Source organism: Acromyrmex echinatior, chromosome 16, assembly GCF_024713525.1.
Source record: "Acromyrmex echinatior isolate Ae372 chromosome 16, ASM2471352v2, whole genome shotgun sequence".
NCBI lineage: Eukaryota > Metazoa > Arthropoda > Insecta > Hymenoptera > Formicidae > Acromyrmex > Acromyrmex echinatior.
Genome location: NC_141867.1, coordinates 8,661,971 through 8,682,891, shown reverse-complemented (window position 1 = coordinate 8,682,891; position 20,921 = coordinate 8,661,971). Strand labels below are relative to the sequence as shown.

At 32.1% G+C, this 20,921-nt stretch overlaps 5 protein-coding genes and 1 long non-coding RNA gene across 6 annotated transcripts; 4 read left to right on the top strand and 2 right to left on the bottom strand.

The window, feature by feature from the left end:
- Positions 1-1,569: 1,569 nt before the first annotated feature.
- Positions 1,570-5,226, top strand: B-gluc1 (beta-1,3-glucan recognition protein 1). Its single transcript, XM_011052438.2, has 8 exons — positions 1,570-2,026; positions 3,143-3,370; positions 3,584-3,783; positions 3,864-3,997; positions 4,069-4,235; positions 4,301-4,629; positions 4,729-4,830; positions 4,948-5,226. Exons 1-8 carry the CDS (start codon positions 1,888-1,890, stop codon positions 5,044-5,046), a joined length of 1,398 nt encoding a protein of 465 aa, XP_011050740.1. The 5' UTR covers positions 1,570-1,887; the 3' UTR covers positions 5,047-5,226.
- LOC105143889 (uncharacterized) lies at positions 4,988-6,112 on the bottom strand. The gene is made up of 2 exons (XM_011052437.2): positions 5,996-6,112; positions 4,988-5,767 (listed from the first exon to the last, which is right to left on the bottom strand). The coding sequence occupies exons 1-2, from the start codon at positions 6,035-6,037 to the stop codon at positions 5,330-5,332; spliced, it is 480 nt and encodes a 159-aa protein (XP_011050739.1). The 5' UTR covers positions 6,038-6,112; the 3' UTR covers positions 4,988-5,329.
- Positions 6,113-6,325: 213 nt separating this feature from the next.
- Positions 6,326-8,876, top strand: LOC105143894 (uncharacterized). The gene is made up of 4 exons (XM_011052449.2): positions 6,326-6,411; positions 6,684-6,809; positions 6,885-7,046; positions 8,764-8,876. Exons 1-3 carry the CDS (start codon positions 6,382-6,384, stop codon positions 7,032-7,034), a joined length of 306 nt encoding a protein of 101 aa, XP_011050751.1. The 5' UTR covers positions 6,326-6,381; the 3' UTR covers positions 7,035-7,046; positions 8,764-8,876.
- On the bottom strand, positions 7,825-20,820 carry SPoCk (secretory pathway calcium atpase). The gene is made up of 16 exons (XM_011052439.2): positions 20,593-20,820; positions 17,244-17,603; positions 14,328-14,528; positions 14,152-14,241; positions 13,964-14,061; positions 13,305-13,563; positions 12,883-13,219; positions 12,354-12,742; positions 12,056-12,212; positions 11,790-11,960; positions 11,368-11,683; positions 11,083-11,268; positions 10,853-11,000; positions 10,663-10,755; positions 10,439-10,580; positions 7,825-10,364 (listed from the first exon to the last, which is right to left on the bottom strand). The coding sequence occupies exons 2-16, from the start codon at positions 17,352-17,354 to the stop codon at positions 10,231-10,233; spliced, it is 2,832 nt and encodes a 943-aa protein (XP_011050741.1). The 5' UTR covers positions 17,355-17,603; positions 20,593-20,820; the 3' UTR covers positions 7,825-10,230.
- LOC105143893 (uncharacterized) lies at positions 7,826-9,499 on the top strand. The gene is made up of 3 exons (XM_011052448.2): positions 7,826-7,933; positions 8,764-8,876; positions 9,024-9,499. The coding sequence occupies exons 1-3, from the start codon at positions 7,916-7,918 to the stop codon at positions 9,139-9,141; spliced, it is 249 nt and encodes an 82-aa protein (XP_011050750.2). The 5' UTR covers positions 7,826-7,915; the 3' UTR covers positions 9,142-9,499.
- Positions 15,129-18,474, top strand: LOC147907127 (uncharacterized). Its single transcript, XR_015547829.1, has 3 exons — positions 15,129-15,948; positions 16,198-16,380; positions 18,259-18,474. It is a non-coding gene; the product is annotated as an uncharacterized LOC147907127 (long non-coding RNA).
- Positions 20,821-20,921: the final 101 nt, after the last annotated feature.

The following is a 20,921-nucleotide window of genomic DNA, read 5'->3' as shown; positions in this document are numbered from 1 at the left end:
TTTCCTCTCAGCATACGCAACGCTAATTAATTTGATTTATCAAATCAAGTGCCATTTGCTTCTTGCCAAGGAATCAAATAAGGAGATTCATCTGATCTAGATTTCAGAATATAATAAAGGTATTCATAGAAATGAGGTTGTTGACAAGTTAGCTAAGTCTACTTTTCGTGAATATAAACCTTACTTCAAAATGCCCAGATTTTCAAGTATCCTCTAAAATCTAATGAATCCTTCAAAAATCTTTCAAAGCCCATCTGGATGAAGATTTCAGAGTTAAAGAACAATTATTACATCAATATTTTTATAATAACGAAGTGAAACCCTGATTCCACTGCCTGCCTCTTAAGCGTGAAAAGATCGTCTTAATTCATAGGATTCACTTCAATCACTACAATTTATACAGGATGAATCAGAGTCATTGAACCAACTTTTTACCTTATGAAAAAATTATCGACTTTATATCTGATTAAAATTGATTATAACGCATGTCGATAATTTTTTCATAGGGCAAAAAGCTGGTTCAACAACTCTGGTTCATCCTATATAGTATATATGCACCGCAAAATATAACTGACAAGTGCTTGCCCTTGCGATGATCCGCGACAAGATCAATCATGTTTTTTTACTGTCCATTGACTATTCCTAAAGTTTGATCTTTTGAGAGCCTTTCTAAAGAAAAATTTTCCTTTTGGTCCGATTCACGCTCACAACGCTTAAAAATCATTTCGTCCTTATTGTTTGTCAAATATTAAACGAAGGTAAATGACATGAGCGTTGTCAGCATGAATCAGACGGCCTTGATCTTCATTTCATTGTAAAACGTCTATCTGTTAAACTTTGTTTTACTTAGCATTTTTCAAATCAGTCGATCTTTCTCCATAATTCTCTTTTTCTCGGGGCCCACCCTTTTGTTGCTACCTACCTGAATCGTTTTTTTGCACAGCTATGTAGTGCTTTCAGTCTTCACCGGAGCCCTTGGTAATTGTTTTTATTTTAGCTGTATCTGTTTCGTCGAAGGAACGGGGATCATTTGCGAAGAAGAAGAAAAAGTACGATTGAAAATGGTAAAACCTGATGAAGAGCATCTTCGTCATATATACTTACTTTACTGCTTTAATTCGAAGAAAACTGCTGCCGAAGCTCACCGATATATTTTAGAAACTTATTTTGAATCTACTCCATCACTTAAAATGTATCAGTACTGGTATCGACGATTTAAAAAGAGGCGATTTTGATTTGAAAGACAAAGAAACGTTCAGATCAACCAAAAAGTAATGTGTATACACACACACACACACACACACACATTACTTTTTGGTTTTATATATATATATATATATATATATATATATATATATATATATGCATATTTCTGGAGCGCATATTTCTTAAATTGGATATGCATATTTCTTAGGTAATTATTTTTGTACACGGGTGTCCAATTCTATCTGCACGCTTCTGGATTAAACGGTATGAGCAATAAATAAATGGGGAAACAAATATTCCCCGGTCAATATACTGACGCAGCAACCATTCCGGTTTTGCGTCAAACTATTCAAGTAGAAGGGAGAATAAAAGACTCTACAAGGAATCTCAGTAAGTCAGTATATGCCGCGCCGTGCATCACCAGCTTAACAAATCGATGTATTTCGATTAGACTTTGTCTTGCTAAACTGGTTGTCCTTCGAAAATTGTGCTTGTTAAAAGAGCGAAAAAGATAAAGGAACGAAAAAAAGCTAGAGATTAAATGAATTTGATGAATTGATGCAGGCGGCCAAAATTTGGAGAAGATAAGAAAATCTATTGTGTATTTGTGTGTATGTGTGTGCGTGTGTGTGTATATGTAAAAAACTAATTAAGAATCAATTCAAGGACAATTTAATAAAAATGATAGAACATTTTCCATTCGCAAAATTATTTCTTTTGACAATACTGTTCACAAATGTTTACGAGAATGCCGCTTATAAGCCTCCAGAGGCTAAGGTAGAGCCCCTTCATCCTATGGGATTACGCATATCTATTCCTGGTAAGATAAAATTCTAATTAAATAGTATATTTATGTAGGATATTTGGTATTTAACAAATAATTGAGCTAAAGCATTGTAGTATACAAAGTATTTCAAAATCGCGCCCGCGAAATACAAGATGTGATATTTTATGCTAAAAGAAACAACTTTTTTCTTTTGCAAAATTGTCAACAGGAAAAAGTTATTCGTTCTAGCAACAATTTTTTCCTTTAACAGAATTGCATTCGATAAGTTTTTGCAGGAGCGCAGATTGAAGTTAATAAATAAGCGCAAAAATTATTTATCGCAATTTTGTTAAAGGAAAAAATTGTCTGTTTTAGCATAAAGTATCATGTCTTGTATTTCGTGTGCGCGAATTTTGAAGCATCCTGTATGTAAATATAATTTTGCAAGTTTTTTGATATTAACAAAACAGAATTTGTAATTTAAATTACGATTGTTTTGTGACACTGCATATTATCTGTTCAGCAAATAAATTATAAAGTATTTAAGTAATGATAAAATTCTCGCATAGGGATAGAGCAGGATTAAACTGAATCGAAAAGTCCTTTTTTGCAATTTTCGCAATAGTTAACAAAATATTAATTAAAAATCTCTGAATATTGATTTTCAATAATTTTTTACTCAAATATTATCAACTTTATAGAAAAACAGCAAGAGACAAAAATTGTTTATTTTTTCCTCATAGAGCTCTAAGAATCTTTTTAGAATTTTTTATCAATTTTTTTATATTGCATTGTTTTATATAATATATGTGCGCGCGCGTGTGTGTATATATTGGTAACTATTTTTACAACATGACAAATGCGATAAAAATTCTGAAAAAATTCTTAGAACTCTATGAGAAGAAAATTAATAATTTTTGTCACTTGTTATTTTTCTGTAAAGTTGATAGTACTTGAGTAAAAAATTATTGAAAATCAATATTCGATGCGATTTTTAGTAATTAATAAATATTTTGTTAACTATTACGAAAATTGTAAAATGGTAGAGGACTTTCCGACTCAATTTAGCCTGCTCTATCTTTATGCGAGAGTTTTATTGTTACTCAAATACCCTGTATATTATAATCAAAATTGGAAGATTGCAATGGGAATAACATTTTTTTTCTATAGATGAACATGGAATTACATTGGTAGCTTTCCATATAAACATCAATGAGGATTTTGATGGTTTAGAAGCGGGACGTTTTGCAAAAGATATTCTCAAAATTCGAAATGGACGATGGACTTTCCAAGACAAGCAAGTTCAATTAAGACGAGATGATATTATCTATTATTGGATTCACGTTGTATATCAGGGTCTAGGATACAATCTGATTGATCAATCACATCGGGTTGTCGGTAAGTTTTTTATAAATATATACATTTTTCTATTTATATTTAATTACAAATAATTTATTTTTTTATTATGAACAAATCTCAACGCTAACAATGCAATATCTTATTATCATTTATTTATAATTTGTTTTATTTATTTATGTTTTAATTTGATTTGTTTGAAGAAACAATTATTAGATATGCAATTGTTTAAAATACCTTTTGTTTTATTTTCAGGTTTCTTCAACTCTGACGGCACTCAGTACATCGATATCACGACTCAAAGTCCACAGAGCTGCACGACGACATCGATTACATGGATATCTGAGAAAGGCGAACAACGACAAGTCTGTCCAGGTCAACTCATTTTTGAGGATAACTTTGATCATCTCGATAACACAAAATGGAATGAGTGGAAACGTTTTTCCGGTTCGCCGGTATGTATCATCGCGAATGCAGATAATAAGTTTATTTAAAAAACCGTTTTTCGTTTAAAATTATTATTTTCGCTATACAGAATCATGAATTTGTCATCTATATGACCAATGATGTAACAGATACGAGCGATGGATTGCTGCGCATTAAACCTGTTCTACTTGATACTAAATATGGCAATAACTTTGTATCGAATGGAAGAATAATACTGGAAGAGTATGCGAATAATTAGGGAATTAGGAAGACAGAAGATTAAAATTAAATATTTAATTATTTTCTTTTTTTAGTTGTACGGGCAGAATTGGTACAGATGATTGCCAACGTCAAGCTGCTGCTTCATACATCTTGCCTCCTTTGATCTCTGGACGAATTAGTACAGAAAGAAAATTTGAATTTCTCTTTGGGCGTGTCGAAATAAGAGCCAAATTGCCACATGGCGATTGGGTATTTCCTGGTAAGTTTGTAACTTTTTACTATCAATTTTTTTTACTTGAACTATTGTAAATATGTATTTTGTAGTGATAACATTGCATAATGCCGAAAATACATTGGACAATACATTGGAATCCAGATTGCATCGCGAGATTAGGATTGCATCCTCGATGGGCAACGAAGAATTAAGGACTCGCAGTGGTGAGACCATCAACAACCGCATATTAACTGCAGGTGGATTGATCGCGTCCTGGAATGAAAGTAACGCGGAAATGTTGTCCAAAAGGCGATCGAGCGAATCCTGGTCCAAAAATTTCCATATTTTCGAAATTGAATGGACGAATGGTCTTATTGTAGTGAAGGTCGATGGAGTGCAGTACGGGGAGCAAACCGTAGACATATCATTTGGCAAATCGGTATTGAAATTGTATTATATTTTTCTTTGTTAATAGAGACTTGTATCATTTGTTTTACTAAATCTCGTAACGATAAAAGTGTGATACCATTTATTGCAGTCATATTTGACTCTGGGTGTAGCCGTTGGAGGTCTTCACGAATTTGAGGATCACATCGTGAGTAATGGATATATCAAACCTTGGCGAAATGTCGAAGCAAAGGTATGTTATTACAATAATATTTAACATTAAATTTTTTTAAAATTTAAAGAGTTTGAGAAAGCTATTCCAAATAAGCTAAAGATTTTAACAAATGAATGCAATTATTATTCTTTACAGGCATTGTACAACTTCTATCGTGCGAGAGATAAGTGGTATCCTACATGGGATGCAACAACAGCGCTTGTAGTGGATTATGTGAAAGTGTGGGCATTGTAGATACTTTCGTCTGCATGAAAACGTACCAGCATAACACATATATTTTTACAATCTTAGATACATTCTATACGCGTGTTTTTCTTGCTAAATAATACGTTTATGATTTTTATCAATGACAACATTTTTTTTTTATTTGATTCATATGCATTATATACAAATAAATAATAACGCGCAGACTGATTTGTATTTGATGATTATTTTGTATTCTAGAGTTCTGGCTAATCTAAACGACTACTAATAAACTAATAAACTAATTTACTAGTAAATTTAAACTAACGTAATTCTACCGATTGTATTCGAATGCACTTGCGCTGCGGATTAAATTATTACTTCTAAAGGGAATTGGAGGAGGTATTAAGAACGTATTAGGCACATGTTGCCTATATAATAGAACATCGGGACTAAAACCGTTCCCCAATTGTTTAACAAGCCACTCTCCGCGATATCCGAAACGCCGTTGATATGTTTTTGCAGCGCGTGGTCCATCCTCGGGTCTGAACTCGATGTGCATGGGTTCCTCAGTATTGAAAGACGCAAGACGTAACAGACTCATAATACCATTCCTGGTCCATTCCTGGAGCTGCGGTCGACTGGGCCAGAATTTTGGAAAAATTGAAACATTGTTTCTGTTGCTGAACAATGCTTGCAGCCATGCGAAAAATGACGAATCAAATGTCCTGGCGTTTCGTATCAACATTCGATCACTGCACCATGCATTTGTCTATTTAAGATAACAATTTTCGTTTTTATTAACAAAAAATTTAATTGAATATTTACGTGAATTCTACTAATTCAATACATAATTAAACTAACATTTTTAACTGCAGGCTCGTTTAATAACAAGTAAAAATACAATTACAAGGTAAAATTAAAATGTATTTTAATTGAATCAGAGAAGCAAATAAATATTTATGTGCCTTTTCCTATGTATTTAATATAGATCACTTACCGCGTAAATGATGATCATTAAAAGTATTTTATCAACGTGCATGACTTGTCGAAATTGTGCTCATTGCAGAACTGCTGGAAAATAATGAACGACTGGGACTCCATTCGGATTTCGTCTGGCTTTTATTCTTCCGATCTCACATCCCATAGGAAATTCGTGATTCGCATTAAGTATCAATTCATGAATAACCAATTGTCATTCACAAGAGGATCTAATGTGACTTTTTAAATTCTCGCGCGTCGTTAAGCGCGCGATCGAGTTTTTACTTTCACTGCCGGTATTACGATAACGAATATTTTCATGTATAAGTCGGATTACAGAATAAATTTCACAGAATAGAGTCATTCCGCGTCGATAGCGATACCATTCCTGGAGTGAACTGAGCCATGTGTAAACTGAGACATAATCAAATATTGGTTGGTTTAAAAAAATTATAGAAAAAGAATCAAGTGTAATCAAGTGATAAAAACTTTAGAGATCCTTGTAAACAAAAAAATGTTCATCACGAAGTATCTAAGATAACTTAATTTAGTGTTATATGTATTAATAAATTTTTATCAGTAGTAAAAAAAATTAATGTGTAATAATTCAAATATAATTAAATTCTTATTTATATTTGTGACGGTAATTTAATTTAAATTATTCGTTTTTGTAATAATCTTTACTCTATCTGTGCATTTTATTATAGATCATTATGCTGATGACATTATTACTTCATAGTGAAATTATTGTATCAGTCACAGACGCTACAGTCTACAGACTCCTGACTGAATTTCTTCAAAATAACGTTGCAGGCATACCTCTTGTGCATGAGGTAAATGTACATATATATAATATATATGAGACACAATTTTAGTTCACTTATTTTTCTTGCTTTATTTTTATCTAGAAAACGGAATGGAACTTTGATCCAGAGATTGGCAAGCAAAGAAGGATTCAATATGAGCAAGAAAACGGACGTTTTGGAGAATATGCGATAGCAAAATTAGGAATGGGCATCGGATATAAAGGTCCTTGGGGAGATCCAGTGAAAGGTTGAAACATTAAACTAGTAAGTAAATATATATTTTTTTAACATAACACATAGAAATTTTGTTGATGTGATGTATACTTGAGTCCGGCATAGTTTACTAAACTAAAAAAAAGCGAAACTTTTGATTGATTACAATATTTATAATTACAAATACTCTCACGAGACAATTTTTTAATTGCGTTATCAATATAACAATAAATGTGCATGAGATAATTAAAGAAAGATGATGTGTTTTCTTCTCTCATTTTATCACAAAATTTGACAAATGATCTCACCAAATTCATTTTGATTAAATATTTGCAATTAATTAAACTATGTGTATATATGTATATATATAAAATATATATTATATACATATAAATTAGTATTATATATCTCAATATGTTTTAATCAATAATATCGGTGCAATTAAAAATAATTAGAAGTTTAAAGAATATGATTTCTTCTCGATGTTTTAGCATTTTCTTAATTACACTTTAACACGTACATGCAATTTGCAATCAAGAAAATGTCACTTTCAGTGACACTTTAGTGAACCATTATCAATACTTTCAAAACGCATATTTTTCGGATATTGCGAAAATTTCACGGTCGACATTTCAGACGTAGCAATCAGTGTATGTGGCACAGCGTATCTCAGAACTTTCACTTTACAAGTGGAAAGAACTGAAAGTAGTAGGGGAACTAAGAAATTTAGACTGAGTTCTGAATCTAGAAGTTCAGCGTACAGCGATCAGTATTATCTTGTAATATTTGTTAAATTGATTAGTAATTGGTTAACAATAACGATTAATAATTGTTTTATCAAAAGAAACTTTAATTTTACACTATTTTCAAAATTTCTTACTATTACACAAGAAAACAAATTTCACATCTGGTCATTTATCATGGCGAGTTTTACCTCTGTAAGTAAGTAAGTAAGTAAGTAAGAAATGATAAGAAATAGCATTACTATAGACAGTGAGTGCAAAAAGTATTCGTACGAAAAAATATTTTTTAAAAAACTTTATTTTAAACAAATAAATATTATCCAACGAAAAATGAGTCATCGAATTGATGTCGAGTTGATATAAATACAATGATTTCAACATCAATTTGATTCGTTTAATTGATGATCATTTCTTGTTGGATAATTAATAATTCATAAAGAATAACATAGACTGTATGTTTCTTAAAATTATATATACCAAAAAGATGTGTATTAATTATACAAAATATATCTAAAAAATAAGCGAAAATTAAAAATTGTATTGTTTGAATGCTCAAAAAGTATTCGTAAAAGTAGACGAGAAATTTAGCTTTTAAAATCAGGAATACATGCGAAGCTCGTTTGTTTATATTAGAATGTATTCATTGTATAAAATCGCTAATTAATGTTTATTTTCTACAAATAAGACTTTTTTTATTACGAATTTCCTTGTACGAATACTTTTTGCTCTCACTGTAATTGCAAACATAATTCTTTTGCAATTTAATAAGTACAATTATTTTTCTATATCGAATAAATTGTTTGAAAATTTAATTATTAACAATAAAAATTAAATAAAAATTTAATTACTAACGTCATCTAGCGACTTTCTAATCGCTAAGTTTTAATGCATCGCTTCTCAGTTGAATTTCTCTTAGCAAGTATAGTCATTTTATAAAAAAAAATATACGTTATACATGAAAAATAAAGCAAATTTTTTTTTGTTTCATTATCATTATTTTATGAAATTTTATTCTCTATTTGCAGTGGCTAACGATGATAGCGTTAACAACAGTCGCTATCTTTTTTTTCACTCTAATCGATGAAAGTACAGCTATACTCGCGGAACCTCAAGCACCTAATTTTCAATATTTCGAACGGTAAGCAAACATTTCGATAAAGAATAAAAAGTTGGAAAAAATTAATAAATTATTTCAGTATTAAAATATCTGTTTCGATTGTTTTTGTTATTATGCACAACTTCCTAAGAAAGTCTCTTGACTGAAAAGTGATCTTTACTTTTTTAGACCAAAATATCGCTATCCTTACTATGATGAAAATGGTAAAGGAAAACTGCTCTACGGCTATGGTGGACCGGAATTGTATCAATATAAAACTTATAGTGTTCTTGAAGGAATTCATTAAATGATCATTTTGTTTAAATTCTTAGAAAATTGAATATAAAATATCTGTATACATATAACGTAACATATATGGACATGGTGTGATTAATTCATTAATATACTCATGAAACATTAATTCAAATATATCTATATAATGTAATACACGAGTATCTTTTCGATGGCACAATTGAATTATGTTACTCGAATATAAATTAGCTATTATGCTATTTGAGGAAATAGTACATTCGTTGTTGGTGCAATTTGCATTATATTATCTTGCTATCGAAAGGATACGTTCGCAATCGTGAAATTAATAAGGAACATTATAAGAGCATTTATTTTCGCCGATTACAACTGTATAATAAATGCAATCGATTGTGTATGGCTGGTTTTAATTACAATGTGTTTACCTCTGTCTTATTTTTTACTCGGTAAAATGCTGCATGATTCGTTTCTCCTTTAACGTGAATTGACTGACAATAAAGGAACAATGATAAAATCGATACTTGTTACTGTGTTTAAAAACTGTTACAATATTTAGAAAAAGTGTAAGATAGAATGATTCAGTGCAAACATTGCTTTGGACTGCAGTCTCTAAGACTATATTACAGACAGAATATATCATTAAGTCATTGATCTATCAAACGTGCATGGAATGTGCAGTAGCCACGCTATTATCTATGAAATGGTGACTTATAGTCTCTTTGTAGATACAATAATCAAATATAGTCTAAAATAGCTACAGCCTATATAACCTATTACATTGGTATCGAAATGTTTTTTTTTGTCCTTTTTCTTTTCTACGTGCACAATGTACTAGGAAAAATAGAATCGATAATTTGTAAATGGTAAAAAAACTGCAGTCACACTGCGCAATCGATACATTACAACTGTCATTGAAAAGATATTATTCTTCTATTTTATGATAGAGGTGCACATGTGACGAAGTTACGAACGTGTGCAAGCACAGTCGAGTAGATGTGAATTAGCGAGACGTAATATGTCAATTATAAACGAACGCGATCGACTGCATATTGATGTCGAGCGATAATTGATGCGCTTATTCGTTATGATCTTTGTCCGCCTTGCTCTCGCCGGCAGACTGTAACTGTCATACAAAGTCCATTTCGAACTTGTTATAATACTGGCCATTGACGCGACGTCTCTGCAGTTGTCTTTCAATGAACTTCTTTATCTCACTAATGACAAAGACACTCGATGTCAACGCCGCCAAGAATAGAAGATCTAAAAATTAAAAATAAATATGTTATACAAGAAATATACACAAACTATTTTTAATGATATCTCTAGTACGATACCTTTTGCAGTAAGAGCTTCAGTTTGAAATATTCTCTGCAATGGAGGGAAGTAGATCACAAGCATTTGTCCGATGACAGAGAGCGTTACTGCTACCAGGAACATTTTATTACTCCACAAACCAATTGTGAATATGGATTTCGTCTGAAATAAACGGATGTTTTCAGGCTGTAGTAATATTTTTTCTTGATATAATAAGACATGAAATAAAAATATGAAATCTCACTTGTGATCTACAGCTAAGAGCATTGAACATGTCAAAGAATACGAAGCAAGTGAATGTCATGGTAGTATCTCTCGCGGTATTCCCATTAACCATCTGGAAATTAAACATATACATATACAATCAATAATTTTGCGTGTGTATGTGTGTGTGTATGTGTCTGCGTGTGCATAGACTGATTTAAAAACATTACCTCTCTATTGTATACCCATAAAGTACCAAGAATAATGATGCTAGCGGATAATAAGACGTTAATTATGAGATGACGCGTGATCATTGGTTCCTTTGTATTTCGTGGTTTTTGCTTCAAAACATCTTTGTCAACCGGTTCTACTCCAAGACTATATACAGAAGAAAATTGAACATACTGTGTGTAGTAAATATTTAATAAAACGTTAAATTAAAAGTATTTATTTAACTCACCTTTGAGCAGGTGGCCCATCCATAATGATGTTGATCCATAATATTTGCATAGCATTCAAAGGATTCGGTATACTCATCAATGTTGCAAGAGCAATCAGAGAAAGCGCAGCTATGCTAGTACTCAATTGAAACCTGACAAAATTGCGAATGTTGTGAAAGATTCCCTTTCCCTCTTCGATTGCCGCGCTAAAACAAAAATCATATAATAGATAAAGAATATAGTCACAAATTCACATAAATTGAAATAAAATTTCAATTAAAATTGTTAGCAAATATATTAGTTACATAATAGTTCCAAAATCGTCGTCAACCAAGATCATGTCGGCCGCTTCTTTGCATACATCAGTGCCATTTTTACCCATGGCGATGCCTATATCGGCCTTTTTTAATGCAACTCCATCGTTTACGCCGTCACCGGTCATACCTACTATGTTACCATTCCTCTGTAAGGCCTTTACAATACATAGTTTGTGCTTTGGTGTTACTCGATAAAATACACTAACACTATTAATGCACTGTTCCAATTCATGTTCGGACATCATATCGATCTCGTCTCCCGAAAGCAATCGACTATGAAGTGTGTCCAAACCAATCATGCTAGCTAAAAAATTATTAAATTTTTATAACTTTATAATCATAAAAAATTATATCTATTGTATTAAAAAAATGTAAACTTTTTACATATGATATACTATTTATTTATATACCTATTGCAGCTGCAGTTTCCTTAGCATCACCAGTCACCATCTTCACTTTAACGCCACTGTTTATTAAAATGCTGATAGATTCGCGCACATACGGTCTTGGTGGGTCGCAAATACCAACCAAGCCAATATAAATTAAATCTTGTAACGAAGAACCACGTGCCAAACCAATCACTGTATATATAAATAACCAAATTGGTAATTACAAAAAAATATAATTCTTAAATTTATTATTCATTTATTATAGTTTGTGAAAAAAATAATAATACCTCTCAATCCTTGTTGACCAATATCATATGCTTCTGTCAAGAATTCCTGATCTTTCTTTTGACTAAGAGGATACACTTGACCGTTCTCGTAATATTTTGTACATTGTGGTAAGATTTTTTCCAAAGCACCTTTCACAAAGTATATTTCCTGTCTATTCTGAAATATAGAATTATAGCATATATATTTAATATTCCAACATAAAAATCTATAACTAAGAATAATGTAATCCTTTGCTTCATTTAATAATAACAAATAATAACTAAAGATAATACGGCCCTTTGCTTGATTTAAATTTACCTCGCCAAACTTGGGTGTACATTTCACAGCCATCATTTTTTGCTCAGAAGAAAATGGATATTCTTGCAATCGCAAATATCTATCAGCGACACCATACATTCCGAATTTCATTGCCACTGCTATCAGTGCGCCTTCCGTTGGTTGTCCCAACAGAATGTCATTTTGTATGATAGCGTTGTTACAAACGCAACCTATTTCCAGCATGTTACTGATAGCAGCATGTGCGAGATCAGGATTATCACACTTCCGTATGTGTATTTCTCCCACCCCGTTATATCCTGCTCCCGTAACATCCGCGATGTAACCCTCCGATGTAACGAGAATCGTAGCGGTCATCTCGTTCTTTGTAATTGTGCCGGTTTTATCAGAACATATTACATTTACGCAGCCTAAAAAGAAAATAAACTCTCTTCTTACGTTTGAAGTTTTAGATAAGAGATCAGAAAAATAAAATATTTTGATAGATAAATTAAATCAATAAGAAAAATAACTTGAATAAAATAAATATTTCATATTTTTGTTAACCTACCGAGAGTCTCAACGGTTGGTAACTTCTTTACAATAGCTTTTCTCTTAACCATTCTCATCACTCCCAATGCCAGTGTCACAGTCACGACGATAGGTAAGCCTTCCGGTATAGCCGCTACTGCCAAGCTTACACCAATGGTAAACATCTCAAGGATAGCCTTACCTTGGATCCAGCCCAGCAGCATAATGATACCGATAATGCAGAATGAATAGAAGGACAGCTGAGTACCTAAAATGTCCATGCTTCGCTGTAGCGGAGTCTTTGGTGCCTCCTCAGCCTGCATCATCGAGAAAACCTCCCCAAATTCACTCTTTTCTCCCGTATTCACTACAATTCCCTGTATCGCGCGATATTATAACATAAGTTGATAGTAAAGCGCAACCATTCTCAAGAATTTTAAATATAGTTTGAATAGAATCTACCTTGCCATTCCCGCATCGTACTAAAGTGCCCATGAAGGCGATATTTCTCTTTGACGTCAATCCATTAGTCTTAAGCAAAGGGGCTGTCGACTTTTGCGCCGGTTCGGTCTCTCCAGTAAAGCTACTCTCATCAATCGCCAGATCTATAGCTTCAAATATTCTGATATCGGCAGGTACTCTATCTCCAATATTTAAATATACTATATCACCAGGAACTAAATTACGTGCAAGAAATGTCTCTACACGGCTCTCTCTTAAACTGGAAACAAAATATCAGGATATAATAGTAATGTAAAAGTATCTTAACAATTAAGTAAAATCAAGAAAATTAAAAAAAAATGTTAACAAAGTAAAAATTTGATAAAAAATGTTTTGACAATTATTCTTAGTTGGGATTTCTTTAATTTAAGTATGGAGGACTTTACGAAATTTCATAGAAGTAAGTTTCACCTTCTATAGAGTGCAACGACATATTATATCTTCTTCACTAAGAAGGGAAAGGAATGCTGCACGTATAAAGGATTAGTATATCCTCCAAGGACCATACTTCTAAAGAATTGTAAATTTAGATACATGCTGCCCCAACATTGAACTAATATTCATCATTATTATATAGTGTGATTAACGAGGCATTTAATAAAAAGCATAAATTTATTTACCAGTGGCATATTGGTGGTACCAATTTATTCAATTCTTCTAAAGATTTCTCCGATCGATATTCTTGTACAAATGCAACTGTCACCACTATTATGATAGCCTACAAAAAAACAAATTACATACATAAGTATCAATTAGGTAATGCTTACTAAAATTCATGAGATCAATGGACATGTGTAAGTCTACTTACTACAGTAATACTGACAGCGTCGTCGAATTGCTTCATACATACACTGACAAATGCAGAGGCAAGTAGAAGAAGAATTAATGGATTCTTGAACTGAAAAAAGAATATAAATTCAATTGAGACCGTGTACAAATATAATTAAATTGTATTATACATTGTTACTAATATCTGTATGAGACCTGTTCGATATATTTTTTCCATGGTGGATCTTCTTCCTTTACAGTGAACTCATTGAAACCTGTTAGTTGCCTTCTATGATCAGCCTCTTGCCACCTGAGTCCTGTTCGTACATCCACGTGTAATCTAGCTGCTACTTCCTCTGCCCCCAGACTAGCCGATTCAGCGGTTGTCAACCACATTTCACAATTTTGTCTTTTATCCTGAAAACCATTGTCACATGAAAATACTTAAATATGTATTGGTGTACTATCAGCACACGTCATCGTATTTTTTCGTCGTTTTTCGCCATCTTATCAATAGCACCAAATTGGGCCAAATTGTTTACCTTGTGCACTATCTCATTGTTATAATTGTGCAAAAATATGCATACGCCGAGGCAGAACGTTCGACTGACGGAAAAAAAAATCGAGCCAACAAATAAATAAAAGTAGAAAAGTTGTTGGTTAAAATTCGACTAACAAAAATGTATTGACAAAAATGTTGTGACAAAATAATGAACGTTCGAACATTAACCTCGTGACGACAGCGGTCCAATCAATCTGTCAATGCATTTCCAAACGGATATCAAAGTAATGATTAAACATGATCGGACACGCGGATAGATCATATAATAGTCGAAAACAAGACAGCATATCAAATAAATAGAAAAATGTGATCACTTTCAAACAATCTCACCACGGGATCGCGGGACGCGGATCAACGCGGACTTGCGAGGGACGCGAGACGCGAGACAGTTGTGAATTGTGAGACGTGCCGCTGTATCAGCGGATATTGTCGATAGAGTCAACGGATGATCGTACTTCATTTTCTTCCTTTTACCGAACTCTGTATACACTTCATCATTCCGATTTCTTGCAATGTCGCATCGTGTCACGTGTCATGTCACACATGTGCCACTCGTGGCAGGACGTGTCAAGTCAAGGAGTCAAGTCTTCACGTCAAATTCCACGAAGAATAATGAATCACAAAAAGCCAAGAGTCAGACTTTACTGGGAGAGAAATGAATAATAAGATTCGCCCATATAAATACAGTGCCACCCCTCGTGGAAAAATATTGCTGAAATTGCTCCACGTTTTGGAACATTTTTCAACAAAATTTTAGTATTTTAAAAAAGTTTTAGTTTAATTTCAGCGATTTTTAGCTGAAAAATTCATTTTCGACAAAATTTCAGAAGAATTTCAGAGAAATTTCAGAAAAATTCCGGTTGGATTCAGTGATTTTTCAGTATATATTTTTCAGTATATATTAACTGAAAAATTCACTTTCAATGAAGTTTCAACAAATTTTTAGCAATTTCGCTAAAATGTTCCAAAATGTGGAATAATTTCAGCGGAACTTTTTCACCAGGAACTTGCATTTCATTACAATTTATGTATCATGAATTTCTGTCCATTTATTTACGTGATATATTGCACAGCGCAAGCATGTGGCTGTATTTTTTCGCTTGAAACAAGATTTACATTTTACTGCAAACATGAAAAAGAAGGCAAAGTAAAGAAGATGTTAAGAAGAAGGTTTAATAACGTTAATGTGTCGTTTAAACATTTTTTTCGAGATACAGACTGCAAATTATTATTTGCAAATCAAATGAATGTGATACTTGACGTCATTATATACAGGTATCATTAGTTGTATTAATCCTTGCAATTTATTTGCAATGTTCTCATTTTCATGTCCTTGCAGTTTACGTATAATGTGACGAGAATTTCCTTGTAACATACAAGTTTCACTTACGTAAGCATGTATCGTAATCCACGATTTCCAATTCTGATTATTCATTCATTATTGTCTTTTTTTATTTTTATAACAATTATCTTTCTTTCTGGAATAATTAACGTTAAAAGAAAATTGAAATATTCGTCTTTCAGTTTTTAACACTCTTGAAAAATCACTGGAATTATTCAGAGAGGTTACAGCAGGTTATAGGAACTAAATTTCGCGCCCTTGCCGGAAGAACAACCGTTTTTTTTATAGCTGCACTACGAGACAAAAAGGAAAAGGATGAAAAGTGTAAAAAGTTCAGCCACGAGGAACAGATAAATCATACTGAAGTAAGTTTCAAATTTAAATATCGAAAACGCCGAAAAAAAAACGAGATATTGCAGCGCATGACGCGAAGGTGAAATAACTTGCTTCAGTTTGGTATATATACTTTTGATAGCTGATAACTTCCATGATAACTTCTATAATAACTTCTATGATAACTTGAATGGATGAATCTGCAGATATATCGGAAATCGCACATTTCGTCTAACTTTTTATGCAGTTGTGAAATAATTGTACTACGCGTGCACACAAAAAGTATGTATACCAAATGATTCACACATATCAGTATCCTTCAAGGAATGAATTTAGAGACACTAAAATAAATGCACAACAGCTGAGTATGTTGTTTAAGTTTTCTCTTTCAATTAAAGAAAATTCTCAAAGTATCCATTGAAATATGCCGAATGTATATTTTTTTGGCATATCTTACAACTATAATATCAATAAACATCAGGTCACATCAAGTTTTAATTCTTTGTGAGCAATAACCTTCGAGCAAATTTTTCATTATTTCAGATTATATAAAAATATAAAATTATAAAAATTATATAAAAATCATAAATTCTGATATATTTGTCAAAGCTTTTTATTAACTATGTCATAAAAGTTGAATATTGTAATAATATTTTACTTATTTTTACAGATTTAAATTTATCATATTCAATCAAATTCTACCATAAGTCACAATCAAAATATCAGTGATGTCTTTAAAAACTCTAGCTGCTAACAGAGGATTAAATTTAAATATTGATTATAAATATTGATGAATACAACTAAAAATTCTATATACAAGCATGTATGAAGAACATATTCTTGATCATTGTTCAGAGCTGCAAAATATTCTAATCTACTCCCCCATTGGGCTTACCTCGTCTAATGTCGTATTTTCTTCATTGTGTTCCTTGTCATCGTTGCGAATTTCGAGACCAGCGTCGTCTAAGAGCTGCTCGTACTTGGCCTGGTTACCGGTGTCTCTCATCGCGGAAAAGAGTGGTTTCTCTCAGCACCCCTTCCAGTAATATTCCGTTTTTCTAAAGAGAACAGGAACAGGAAATATGGCTTGACGCCGGAGATGAAAGCACCACCAGTTGATGGGATACCAAAATCTTGTGCTACTGATTCACTTCTTCTCTTCTCACTTCTCTTCTATATTTCTCTATCTCTTCTCTCTTTCTAATTTCGTTTATCAGAGAAACGTTATGGTGTATTGTCTTCCTTTCTTATATCTCTGTATAAATGCAATCAAAATTAAATAGCGATTTTAGTACACGTGACTGACATTCTCCCTCCTGAGTCTGTTTTATTTTATGCAATGTCTAGTCACGCAAAGGAAACGATCTTGTGGAATAATCCAGGTTTACATAAATTTTTAGCAAACTTTACACATTTAAGTGCTGACTGACAGTGTGACGAACTAAGCATTTCTATCCTGTTGATCATTTTATTATATTTTACGTGTCGAATATCGTTAATGTACTGTAATTTTATTTCGGGATCTAGTCGCTTTTTATTTTTATTAACAAAAATCAAGGACCAATATTAATTTCTAAATTACACTTTCTAAAATTACACTTTTTTTGACATATAAGGTTCTCTATTTTTATTATATATTCATCTATGTCAGATCCTCCTCCCCCTCCTTCCCCCTATCCAATTTGAGCTTTGGAGCCAAAACGCAAAGCCATCGCAAAAAAATTCAATTTCGGGGAAAATTTCAGGGATTGTAAATACGCGTTTAAGTGATTTAAGCTTATCAAAACTTTATAGTTCATAAAAATCTTGCATTGAATTTTTTTATCGATGGCTTTGCGTTTTAGCTTCGAAGCTCAAATTGGACAGTCTTTATCTATGTCATCTTCTTTTATCCATAAAAATTTTTACAGGTACCCATTACAAATCATAAATCTCACCTAATTGGTTCCTGCCACTCCGATGTTTAATTTTCAAATTAAATACAAGGAACACACCGAGACATTTTAATCGACAAGGTGATTAAATTTTTGTCGTGAACAGAGTTGCTCAAGAATACACGTGCCAACTGAAGACTCGCATAACTTTTTTCAGAACAAAAACACCAAGGTACGTACATCTGCATATACCTAATATAGCAATATGTTTAATAATTATGTCAATATGATGAATCGTTTGCAATTTATGCCAAAATGAGTCGCTTTTTAGATCTAGATATTTATGACGTGTGCTATTTTTGCAAGTGTGAAATAAAATGGAGTAAAATGTCATCTTAATAATGAAAGACATGAAAGACAATATTTTTAATTGTTTGAAAATATTTCAAACATTTGAAATATTTAGACATACACTATCGATCAGTCAATGATAACTAACGCGATATTTGCTGACACTTAACAGTATATCGAGCAGCTGTTTTTATTCGTTTCCACTAACGATAATTATAACGCATATTTTTCAACAATGAAATTAATTTTTTTATGGATAATTAAATAATAATTCACGTGTCATCACAATAAATATTTTTTTTCATAGTAAATTTTTGTTATCAGAATTTAATTCGAATCAAGTAAATGTTCCCGAAATTAATATATACAAATGTTCTAAGAATTGTAGAGTAAAATGTCAAAGCATCTTAATAATACATGAAAGACAAGTACATTTGAAATGTTTAAGCATACGCTATCGATCAGTGACAACTGACGCGATGTTTGTGACCGCTAACGGCACATTGAGTAGTTTTATTCGTTTCCGCTAACAATAATTATAACGCATATTCTTCGAATAAAATTAATTTTTTTATGAATGATTTCATGTGACGTCACTTATAAATATTTTTTTTTAATAGTGAATTATTTTGTTATCGCAGAATCATGTAAATATTAGCGAAACAAGAGATTACGGAAATGATAATTTCTATTTATCAAATATTGTTGAAAAAATAATAAAGTGCAATTGAAATTGAAGACTTTTATATCATAAAAATTAATAATCTCCCATTAAGATAACAAGTAAAACAATATTAAAGTTTTAAAATTGATTAAAATACTTTACATGTTATTTATTATAAATAAATGAACAAAGTTATGAATTTATATACATATATACATATATATATATATATATATATATATTATATATATATATAAGTTAATTACAGATTCATATTATATTTTTATATTTCTACATTATTTTAATTAATGTGCTAATACAATAAAATTTATTATTAACTAAATCTTTTATATGAAAAAAACAGAATCTAACTAAAAAATATATTTAATTGATAACGCTTTCTTAATCTTAACAACTGGATAGAGCTTTGATAATGCTAAATTTATGATAGCTCTATTGGTGCAACTTTAAAAAAAAACAATGCAATGACCACGACGACGGTCGTATAGATTGGCACAATGAATATATTAGTTTTATTGCTTTATTAAAGCTTTGTATAACATTTTGCGCCATTATATGATGCAAAAATCTTAAGATATAAGCAATTTTATAAAATACTAATTTTGTTATATTTTGTTACGTATTAAAATGATTTGAAATCTTTCGAAAAAAAAATTTTAAAAAAATTTATTTTGCAGTGGCAAATTTTTTATCAAAGATTATCGAGATATAAAAAACAGTTCTAAAAAAAGTTGATTAGTACTTGCATAGAGAAATGATAGGAAAAATTTTCGATATTTTGATGGCCTGAAAAATTATCAATTAGCAATTGAAATAAATCCTTCATATGACAATTGAATTATGATAATCTTAGGCTGATTATCTTTTAAATAATTTCATTTTTTTTCTAGGTCGCAGTCTCTCAATTACAATGCAGACAGTGAGAGAGACAACTGTGATTGACCGATATTGATATTCCCTGACAGAATTGGTATTCCCTGTAAAATTCAACCCTCAATAAACACTCGAGCTTCATCGAGCAGAAGAAAAGAAAGGGAAATGTTACGGAAAAGCGCAATTAAAAACATCGGAGCAATCAATTCTGTTACATATACATTAGAGTACTGGGTAGTCGGATAATTCTAGAAATTTCCGAGATGTTGATAGAAGTCGATTACAAAACTTGGACAGCTATATGCATTGAGTCGCGACGTACATGTAGGTACGATTGCGATTACGCGTTTCTCTTCTCAGGTAAAAATCAATAATACGACCGCGCAACGTACGTGGTGCACATCGTATACATGGTGATCTACTAAAATTTCTGGAAACGCGACTGTCGACGTTTACTTTACCGTGTGACAGCTCGTAGATCGTCAGTTCTCGTGTTCATTGACAGACGAGAGTTGTGAGGGAATCAGTCTCGATACAGATCTATTATGCAGTTTCAAAAAAAAAAAATTGTTAACATACATTCGATGCACGCACGCACGTCCTCCGTACGAGTGGTGGAACGCACTGAGTCAGTATGTTGTGTGCGCTCGTGAATTCGGCCGCGATCCACTTTCGTCGCACACGTCTCTCGAGCACTTGCCACCGCCGCCGTTCGCGGACGGAACACGGAACTCGGAAGGTCGATCGACCCAACCGGCCCGATGAGCGAGACGTACCGGGCGCAAAGGAG